The sequence below is a fragment of the Austrofundulus limnaeus genome, unplaced genomic scaffold (assembly GCF_001266775.1).
Source record: "Austrofundulus limnaeus strain Quisiro unplaced genomic scaffold, Austrofundulus_limnaeus-1.0 Scaffold1488, whole genome shotgun sequence".
NCBI classification, from domain to species: Eukaryota; Metazoa; Chordata; class Actinopteri; order Cyprinodontiformes; family Rivulidae; genus Austrofundulus; species Austrofundulus limnaeus.
The window spans coordinates 68,532-79,056 of record NW_013953890.1 but is presented as its reverse complement, the minus strand read 5'-3'; the positions used below and the strand labels follow the sequence as shown (position 1 = coordinate 79,056).

Sequence of the window (10,525 nt, the reverse complement as noted above, 5' to 3'; positions counted from 1 at the left end):
GCTGGTAACCTGCATGAATGACCTGAACAGTCTGACTTTGACAGCTCAGGTTCTGGTCATCGGGGCCACCAACAGACCAGACTCCCTCGACCCGGCCCTCCGCCGAGCTGGACGCTTCGACAGAGAGATCTGTCTGGGTATACCTGATGAGTCCGCTCGTCTCAGGATTTTAAAGACTTTGTGTCGTAAGCTGCCGCTGCCCTAAGACTTTGACTACCATCAGCTAGCTCGGCTCACCCCAGGCTATGTCGGAGCTGACCTCATGGCGCTCTGCCGTGAGGCCGCCACGGCTGCCGTGAAAAGGCTTCTGCTGGAAATGAGGGCTCCTCCACCGAGCCAGCTGCAGAGCTCTGCTGAAGAAGGAAGCAGGGAGCAGGCGGAGGCTGGAAACCACCACCAGCAGGAGGAGCTATGGAAGTGGCTGAACCTGATGAAAGCCACAGAGACGCTATCGGAGGAGGAGCTGGTCGGCCTGTCCATCCTCATGTCTGATTTTCAAGAGGCTCTGTCCAGGGTTCAGCCTTCAACCAAGAGGGAGGGCTTTGCCACGGTCCCTGACATCACCTGGGAGGATGTTGGAGCGCTGCAGGAGATCAGAGAGGAGCTCAACATGGCCATACTTGCTCCAGTTCGTTTTCCACAGCAGTTCAAGGCTTTAGGTCTCAGCGCTCCATCTGGGGTTCTGCGGGCTGGACCTCCAGGCTGTGGAAAAACCCTGCTGGCCAAGGCGGTGGCCAATGAGTCAGGCCTCAACTTTATCTCTGTGAAAGGTCCAGAGCTGCTCAACATGTATGTGGGCGAAAGCGAGCGGGCGGTCAGACAAGTCTTCCAGAGAGGACGCAACTCGTCCCCTTGTGTGATCTTCTTTGATGAGCTGGATGCTTTGTGTCCACGTCGTTCAGGCCACGAGTCAGGAGCCAGCGTTCGGGTTGTCAACCAGCTCCTTACAGAGATGGATGGTTTGGAGAGTCGACAGCAGGTCTTCATCATGGCTGCAACCAACAGACCAGATATTATCGACCCTGCCATACTGAAGCCAGGCCGTCTGGATAAAACTTTGTACGTGGGGCTGCCGTGTCCAGCAGATCGTCTCGCCATCCTGATCACTGTGACAAAAAATGGGACCAAACCGCAGCTGGAGAAGGATGTGTCTCTCGAACAGGTCGCAGATGATCAACGCTGTGATTGCTTTTCTGGCGCTGATCTGAGAGCATTAGTGAGGGAAGCATCTGTGAACGCCCTGAAGGCCCAGCACTGTGGCCCCACACACCCCTCCGACTCCACAGCTGACATCAGAGTGAGCCGACAGAACTTTGAGGACGCCTTCAGGACGGTTCGACCGTCCGTGTCAAAACAGGACCAGCTGATGTACGAGCAGCTCAGAGAGTCCCTCAGCAGATGATCAAACCAAAACAACACCAAGAACTTTTTGTTCATGGATCTCACTGTGGAGGAATCATATAAATTAAAATATGACTAACATTTTTGACACTTCTTTACTCTGTGGTGTTCAGAGACATTTCAGCCGTACTCCTGATTATCCTTGGAGCTTTATTTATTTTTTCAGATTATCTGTCTCATGTCCATCTGTCAGGACATACTGACAGTTTTAAAAAATATGTAAAAATATAAATACATTTTTACTAAAGTTACCTATTGCAGCTTCAAAGTCACCTGTAATGTATGTAGAAAACAAAACAAAATATTTTCAATGAAACAGTTCTATTTAATCCAAGCAGCTTTTCAAACTGACTGATGATGTAATGAATGGGGGATTGAGTTTCACAGAGCCAAACACCAAAGCAGTTTTAACAATTTTATTTAAATGGTGAATGCTGGATCTGGAGTAACAGGACACGGGAATCAGGAGTTCTGAACACAGGAGAATAAGGTTAGTGGCTGGACTTGACAGTGGGACAAAACATGAGTAAAGGAAAGCCACTAACCTTTTACTGAAGCGTGTGGGACGGACCRAACTCCTGAGTGACACGGAGAGCCTGGGATGATAGTTCGCTGTACTTTCCGTGTTTGTCGGCGCGACGTCGGGGAAAATCCTTAGAACGAGCTGTGGTCATTAACGGGAAGGCTGAAGACAAAAACAAGTTAGAGGGGCAAGGACTGAGGCGTGGTCGGGGTACACGGACGTGGGTCAGGACCAGGAAGTCAGAGGCAGCGACGGTGTCAGACGGGGGTGAGGCAGGAGGTTTGAGTCCGAGGAACAGAAGGAGGGTCGTAACGAGGCAGACAAGACGTGACATGAGAATTGCTGGATAACTACTTGGCGTGAACTGTTCATAAATCTGGCACTGGTGCTGTGGAGGAGTGGAGCTTAAATACTAGTGACTGCAGGTGAGTGGAATGAGCTTGATTGGAAATTTCTGTGACGGGAGGGGTGAAGCAATGAGTGACAACTTGGCTGTGAGAAACTATGACATGAAGTGAAAGCAGGACAGGCGTGATTCATGACAGATGAAGCAGCTTCTCAGTAAAATGTCAGGCATTAGAACATTTTTATGCCCATTAAATGCTGTTCCATCATTAAGTAATTTTAAATCTCAGATAAACAATAAAATAAAGAAAGAAGAAAAATAATAATCACCTTGWTCCTTCTTCTACTTCCTCCCAGAAGTTAGAAATAATTCATTTATATGTTTAAATGGCATGTAACCCRGTCTTCAGGTCAGAATGAGACAAATGTTCTGCATCTCATTTCAAAAGGTGAAACAAAGAAAAAAACAAACAACCCTCTCCCTCTCCTGAGGGAGAATGATCTAATCACAGTTTTGAAATAAAAGCACTGGCTGAACCATTTTAAACAAAAAACAAACAAATGAGGGGAAAAAAATCATTTCAGCACAAAACATTTTCCCAAAAGTTTCATAAATTTAAGTTTCACTTCTTTGTCTTCAAATGAAATAATTTTCACATTTCACCCTGAGTTAGTAAAACACATCTGTTTTCATGCATGGAGGTCTAATGGAGCAGGAAATAAACAAAACGGCTGTCTGCTGGGTCTCTGAGACCTTTCCATCGACAGGCATTTTTTGATGATTTGTTTCTTTCTGCGTTTGTGGTAATCCCAGGGAGGGGGTATATCATTACCTCGAGCCTGGAACGCCACGAAGACGTATTTGAGGGAGTATTAGCCCGTCTGGGTTTTTTACCTGCGAGGTCCGGGGAGCTGGTGAAGTGCTGTTCAAACGGCGTCTATGTCTTTCACAGAGGACTAGTTCTAGGCTTACATTAGGATTTAGCTTAGGTGTAACATGAGGAGGGTGGAGCTCTTACCTTTAGCTTAATTTAATTAGATTTTAGGTTTAGCATTTGTTTGTTATTTTTTTGTTACACATTTGTTTTTTATTTTTTCTTGCACAAGCCAGCTTATGCCAATAATCCATTGCACTATTTTTATCTTATTTCTCATTTTATATTTGTTGAGCGATGCATTTGTGGAACTGACTTATAATAATTATTCCTTTTTCCATTTCTCGTTTTGAGTATTTTCTTTACTCAAGAGGAGGGAATGTTGTGGAATACTTATTTCTGTATCACCTTGACACTGTCCACTTTTCATATCTTGTGATATCCTTCCAGACGTCAGCATTAAGTTGACCTATTTCGTGTATCAGGATGGGGCAGGTTGGGATTGGTTGTTCRTTATCACAYRATGTTAGCTGACAGTATATCATTGCTTGCCGGCCTATGACAGGCGGGCCCACATCAAACAGACTTCGTGATTGTTTTCTGTTCCATGTCTGCCCATCAATAAATGACTTTATGATCATACCCGCAAGACTATTTGTCTTTTTAACACCTTTTCGCCGTGTTTCTGACCATCTTCCCGCGACAATGAGAATAGTCATAACATTACGAGATTAAAGTCGAGAATAAAGTCATAACATTACGAGATTAAACTCATGAGAATAAAGTCATAACATTACGAGATTAAAGCCATATTATGAGAATAAAGTCATAACATTATGAGATTAAATTCACATTATGAGAATAAAGTCATAACATTACGTTACATTACATTATAAAATGTAAGTCGTAATACTAAGTCGTAATACTAAAAAGCATGCAGTTATCACTGCATTCAAATGAGGAATGTTGAGCAACTCAAATTATCAGTAACAGGACTTGGACATTGTGCAAATGACTAAACTGAAGYCGTATTGTAATTAATGGATGCATTGACAGATTTAGTTATGTAGCTAATTTGGATGAAAGCTTATTAATCTAACAGTAACCCAGGTCATCATGGACTACTTTATAAACAGACACGTCTGTACAGTGTGGGGAAAATAAGGAGGAAATGAGAAACGGAAAATGGACACGTCATGTAAGATACTTTTTTTTCTTGTAATATTACGACTTTAATCTCGTAATATTGACTTTATTCTCATAATATTACGACATATTATGACTTTCTTCTCATGATAATAAAAAAATGTACAGTATATATATTGTTCTGTGGCCCTAATTTTACGTCATAGAATTAAAAATAAAGACACACATGGGACAACCGTGTGGTCTCATTCTGGTTGTGTTCAAACTTCCTGCGACGTCCTCGTGGACGTTTTTAGTCCTTTTGGAAACGTGTTCACAACAGTCCCAGCTCAGTTACTGGCTTTAGTGGAAGAACTGCTCACAAACAACAAAACCCATAACCTGATCCTTTAAAGACTTAAATAAAATAAATTAGAATCTTTAAACTGAAAAGACTTCATTTTGTGTTTTATGTCGTTTTCACACGGTGAACTTTTTAAATCAACATTTAGCTACAGATTTCAGTAGAGTTCTCAATTCCTTCACCTGGTCTGAAACCTAAACAGAAAACAGAAGAATGGACCCGGTCCCCCCGTAACAAAATGCCCACCTGATCCAAACTGTACAAGTTATCTACATCAGAGACCAGCTCCGTCTCAAACCTTTTCCTTAGGAAAAATAAGAAAACCCAGTTGATTCAGAGTCTACAGCACAGATCTGCTACAGCAGCTGAGTCTGGACGGAACCGGACTCTGTGGGGCCCGAAGGTTCTGGAACTTCATTTAGGTGGAGGAGGCCATATGGGGAGGGGGTGGGCCTCCGTGTTGAAGACATACTTGTCCAGACTGAGCAGCTCCAGGTCATCAGAGAAGAGCAGGAACAAGTATTTCAGGGTCTCACCCAGGAAGAAGCTCTCCATCTTGTCCCGGGGAGCCGGGTTCGCCGGGTCGCAGACGTTGTTGATGGAGGTGTAGCCGCCACCAGGAACCTGCAGGTGGAGGTCAGGTGGTCAACGACTCAGAGGCACTTTAGTTTACTTAAAAGATTTTCTTCAAACAAACAGTTTTTTAAAAATAAAATTACCCTGAAATCTCCTTCAGCTGAGCAATGATTTTGTCTCATGCTAATATTAGCATTTAGCCTCTGTCTTGGTACAGCCTAGCATTTAGCAACAATTATGCTAACTTCAGACATTTTCTACTGTTTTGCTACACTTTCACTTGTTAGTTACATCTTCAGCTTTTAGCTACAGTGCTGCTAACCTTTCATTTCAGTGTTGCTAAATATAACTTGATGCATTGTTTCTAACTAGATTTTAGCTATAGCTTTAAAAACATTTAAATTTTACCTTTGGTTTAGACAGTTTTAGCTTTTAGCAATAGCTTTGCTTTCATTTCAGCTTTGAGTTATGTTTATTTGCCAACTTTAGCTTTTGGCTATGGTTTTGCTTACTTTAGCTTCTAGCTGCAAGACTGCTAACTACAACAGTTAGCTAAACGATGCTAATTTTAACAACCCGTCTGTACTTTGGTATATTTATTGGACTAGTACAACCCAACCCGTCAGTACCTTGGTATATTTATTGGACTAGTACAACCCGTCAGTACCTTGGTGTATTTATTGGACTAGTACAACCCAACCCGTCAGTACTGCGGTATATTTATTGGACTAGTACAACAACCCGTCAGTACCTTGGTGTATTTATTAGACTAGTACAACCCAACCTGTCAGTACCTTGGTGTATTTATTGGACCAGTACAACCCAACCTGTCAGTACTTTGGTGTGTTTATTGGACTAGTACAACCCAACCCGTCAGTACCTTGGTGATTGGACTAGTACAACCCAACCCGTCAGTACCTTGGTGTATTTATTGGACTAGTACAACCCAACCCGTCAGTACCTTGGTGTATTTATTGGACTAGTACAACCCAACCCGTCAGTACCTTGGTGTATTTATTGAAGCTCTGCAGGATCTCCCAGCCCCAGTCTCTGTATTTGGGGTCTTTGGTGAACCTGAACATGTAAAACAGACTCTCCACAGTCTCTGGTCTCAGCAGGTTGTGTCGGTCGGCCGGCTGGGGGACAAACAGAGTCTCAGTTTGATGGATAATGAAAACACATAAAACAGATGTAATTGTACAAAGACTTGTTAGCATAAAAACCATGAATTAGGCGTTGAAAAGTGATTTATTTACACCAAATGACTGGTTGGAGGTAAACTAAAGGCCAACATTTGTTTCTTCAGTTCTGCTCAGAATTTGAATGAGCTCCTAAAATGTTTCCTGATTATATCTGAGGTTAATGAAGGCAGCAGCYGAATATTCATCGCTGTGAGGGAAAAAACCAGTGCTGTTAATGGAAAATGAAATGAAGCCTGAGGAGGGTTAGGAAGGTCATGGTCACTTCTCTCAGAAACAAATGTGGCTCTGGTAATTAAAATTTTATTCAACAGGGCTGGCTCGAGCTTCTCTCGCTGATTTTTGTTATTTTAGATTCTTTGAAAAGGCAGACTGTGCTTTGTAAAACAGGCCTAACAATGTGGATTTGATTTCATGTTTTTTTAAATCAGGTGATGTTTCCAGTCGTTGTAAAAAAATATTCTGAACAAATTTAACTGCACCATAAATATGCTCCTGGAAATACTGGAACATGTTTGTATGGGCTTTAAAAACTGCAGGCTTAAAATACTACTAATAAATTGTATTATGTAGAAAAAGAAAAAAATGTGAAAATTTTGGATAAAAAGTACAAAAAAAAAAGAGAAAAAAATTAAGCAAAAATGACCCAAACAAAATAAACAAAACTTTATTGTTCGCTGTCACCTTGACGACAACATCCTTCCCGTAGCTGGCCTGCAGGCTGAAGTGGGCGATCTCTGGGCTCAGGCCCGTCTCCATCTGTTTGTACATCTGATGGCACGTCTCCATCAGCTGCACCGCCAGGTCCATGTGGTCCCCCGGGAGCCCGTTCTGGACCCCCAGAGCCAGAGTCCCTGGCAGGAAGCACACCAGGTGGTCCTGCAGAGCAGACAGGTGATGAATGGTTACAGAGGAACAGCAGTGCAGAGGTTAATTGGTTTAACGAGATTATTATTATCTGGATAACTAAAAGTGACGTCTTGCTCTCCCTCTGACTGAGAGCTCAAAAGGTTAAAGAACCAACTTGTTTTGCTGACTTATCGTTGAAAATCTGTCCCCGGCACTCAGAGCTGTTCAGCTTCATTACCATTCATGGCTGAAGTGCCCTTGAGCAAAGCAATTAACCTCCCACACCTGCTCCTCACACGCAGTGAACAACTATAGTTTCTATGAGGGTGTTGAACGTGTTCTAAGAACTGAGCTCCTTCAGTTCTAACTGGATTTAATAAAAAGATATGTACCATCTTAGGACTGAAGCGGTTGTGGGTCAACTCTCCGATGAAGGTCAACCTGCTGGGTCCCGTCTGCCTGACCAGGTGCTTCTTCACTCCCTCGACTGCCTGAAGGTAATCCTCCAACAAGCTGGACAAAAACAAATAAGACATACTGTATAACCATTCACTGTGTGACGGTTTGAAGAGTTCACATTAAAACGTTCAGCTCATTTATGGTCCATGTAATATGTGCTCATTAATTATTCGTTTTCAAAACAGATACTGAAAGACGAGAAACACTTATTCTATTTTCATTCTATACTCCAAAAACAGAAAACGGTTCATTTTTTCCCCTCAAACACAAAGTTTAACACAGTGGTTAAACTTATTCCAACTCCTGAAACCCACACTGTCGGTATCTTGGATAAAACAAATGTTTTTTCATTTTTTTCCCCTCACTGACAATGATTAGAACTGCCTTTAACATCCTTAAAACACTTAATCCTTAAAAAGGTTTATAAACCTTAACAGTACTTTTTACATTTTGTACCCCCCCCCCCAACTTCTTTGTGCTAATTTTAGCTTTTTTCTGCTTTTTCAGCTATCTTTCTGCCATTTGTCTGTTATTTAAAACTGAATTTCCTCTCTGCGAGACAATAAAGACTGTTTCTATTCTATTCTATTCTAAAAAAAATAAAACAAACATGAAGGCAGATGGAAAACTGTTGTCTGTCTGTCTGCCTGGCTCAAAACATTCTCTTCTGTTCCCAAACAACTGATTACAGAATTTGTCTCTCTCCTACATGGCCTTGAGCTGTTGGACTAAATCTTCCTGGATGCTTACATCAACTGAGGCTCTGCCCCCCCACCCACCCATCTGTGATCTGGTTCCTGGAGCAAGCTGAGGGCCGCACAGAATGAACACTTAACATCCATATTCTGGACTATGGCTGCGCTGGTTTTGGAGACTGGATTCTTCGGGCTCATTTTTCAGATATTCACACAAGCATAAAACACTCATGGCTTCAGATACACACAACCCTAAACTCACTTGCTCCTCTGGCTAATAAATCTGTTCTATGCTGAGGTTTTTTTTAAATAAACACCATAGTGTGTCACATTGTTGATATAATATGATGTTTTGTTTTGTTTTTTCCCTCATCTCCCCTTGTGTGGTTTTTAGTTTTTCTGTAAAGGGTAGCGCCTCCTCATGATGTCTTCATGAAGATGATCCTTGCTCTGTGCAGGCTCTGTGGCCGCATGACCCAAGGCACCTGTTCTCCTATGTTCGTTATATTCTGTCTTCTTCTGAATGGGTGTTCTGAACTGTAATTTCATTGTGCTCTGTACRATGACAATAAAGGTCTAATCTAATCTAAACTTTTAGTCTTCCATCAGCTTCTTTTGATTAATTTGGGATTTTTTTCTTATTTTAATTGATTTCTGCAAGTTTAAGCTGATTTTTGTTTTTAGCCACTTTTTAGTTACTTCTGCTTTTATCATCCAAATTCCCCATTTTGTGAAAATGTCAGCTTCTTACCGCTTAATTCAGCTAATGTGCTCTTTCTGCATTCAGCTGCTTTTCAAATTCAGCTTTAGCTGTTTTATAACAAATTGCAGCTGTTTTGCTCTCCTTCGTTTTGTTTTTCTGCCAGAGTGAGCTGCTTTACTCTCCGTTCACCATCTGTCTGCTAATTTCAAACTGTTTAGGTTTGTTTTTCTGTTTTCAGCTAAAGTCATCTGTTCTAATTTAACTCACATTCAGCTGCTTCAGCAGTTTAGGACCTCATGAAATGATCCAGTTTCTAAACACAGCAGTTACTCGTGACACAGATTAGTATTTTTTCCTGCAGTAAAAATAGTAAAAGATGAAATTACTCGTCTTCAGTCTTTCCTCCCTGGATCCATTGTTTCAGCAGGTACTCGTAGTAACTGTCGGCTCTGGCACCGAGGGTAAAGACGCCTTTGTGGCTGAACTGACCGCTGTTGGTGTTGATGAACATGGGCACCAGGCCGTCGTGTTTCCCAGGGAGCTTGTGGACGAGCCTCATTATCTCATTAGCAACATCCTGGAAGAGTAAAAACAAAAAGAAGAACCTTTTTGAAGATCCTCAAAATGGCAAATTAAAATCCATGCAGACAGAGCCTGACCCCAGGTCCTGACCTGGTACTGGGGGTCCTGGGTGACGTGGCTCAACTCCCTGAACTCCAGCTGGATGCTGGTGACTTCAGCCAGCGTGCTGTCTGACGTCCATCGAGGCGGGTGGGCCGTCCCCGACCCGATGTTCACGTCCGAGAACGGGATCTTTGAGGGGGTTTTGAAGGCGGGCATCAACCTGGACCCAAGGTCTTTCTTTGAGCAGGACGAGGAAAGAGAGTCAGAGAGAAAAGTAGCAAAAAGTTTACTTAAAGCTAAATATTTTGAAAAGAATAAAATTACAAACCAAACATGATTCTTCCAAAATCAATGAATCCTAAAGATTTTTTAGTTTCAAATGTTTCAGTTAAGATGAAGCAAACAGTGATAACTTCAACGTTTAGCTGCAGCACTGACAACTTTAAAATTTACCTRCTGTGGTGCTAACGCTAACTGTTAGCATCAGCATTGTTAAATTTAACTGTTAGCTACAGCAGTGCTAACTAGCTCTATAGTGCTAACTAACTGTTAGCGTCAGCATTGTTAAATTTAATGGTTAGCTGCAGCAGTGCTAACTAGCTCTATAGTGCTAACTAACTGTTCGCATCAGCATTGTTAAATTTAATGGTTAGCTGCAGCAGTGCTAACTAGCTCTATAGTGCTAACTAACTGTTCGCATCAGCATTGTTAAATTTAATGGTTAGCTGCAGCAGTGCTAACTAGCTCTATAGTGCTAACTAACTGTTCGCATCAGCATTGTTAAATT

General features: G+C 42.1%; 2 protein-coding genes across 2 annotated transcripts; one reads left to right on the top strand and one right to left on the bottom strand.

The window, feature by feature from the left end:
* Positions 1-5: 5 nt before the first annotated feature.
* LOC106535553 (nuclear valosin-containing protein-like) lies at positions 6-2,635 on the top strand (the record flags this gene model as incomplete). Its single annotated transcript, XM_014032590.1, is given in 1 exon segment — positions 6-2,635. A coding segment is annotated over 1 exon segment (1,397 nt), but the record flags the coding sequence as incomplete, so codon positions are not given.
* Positions 2,636-4,709: 2,074 nt separating this feature from the next.
* On the bottom strand, positions 4,710-9,975 carry LOC106535552 (endoplasmic reticulum mannosyl-oligosaccharide 1,2-alpha-mannosidase; the record flags this gene model as incomplete). The annotated part of the gene is given in 6 exon segments (XM_014032589.1): positions 4,710-5,257; positions 6,214-6,345; positions 7,093-7,287; positions 7,650-7,770; positions 9,501-9,691; positions 9,787-9,975. Coding segments are annotated over 6 exon segments (1,038 nt in total), but the record flags the coding sequence as incomplete, so codon positions are not given.
* Positions 9,976-10,525: the final 550 nt, after the last annotated feature.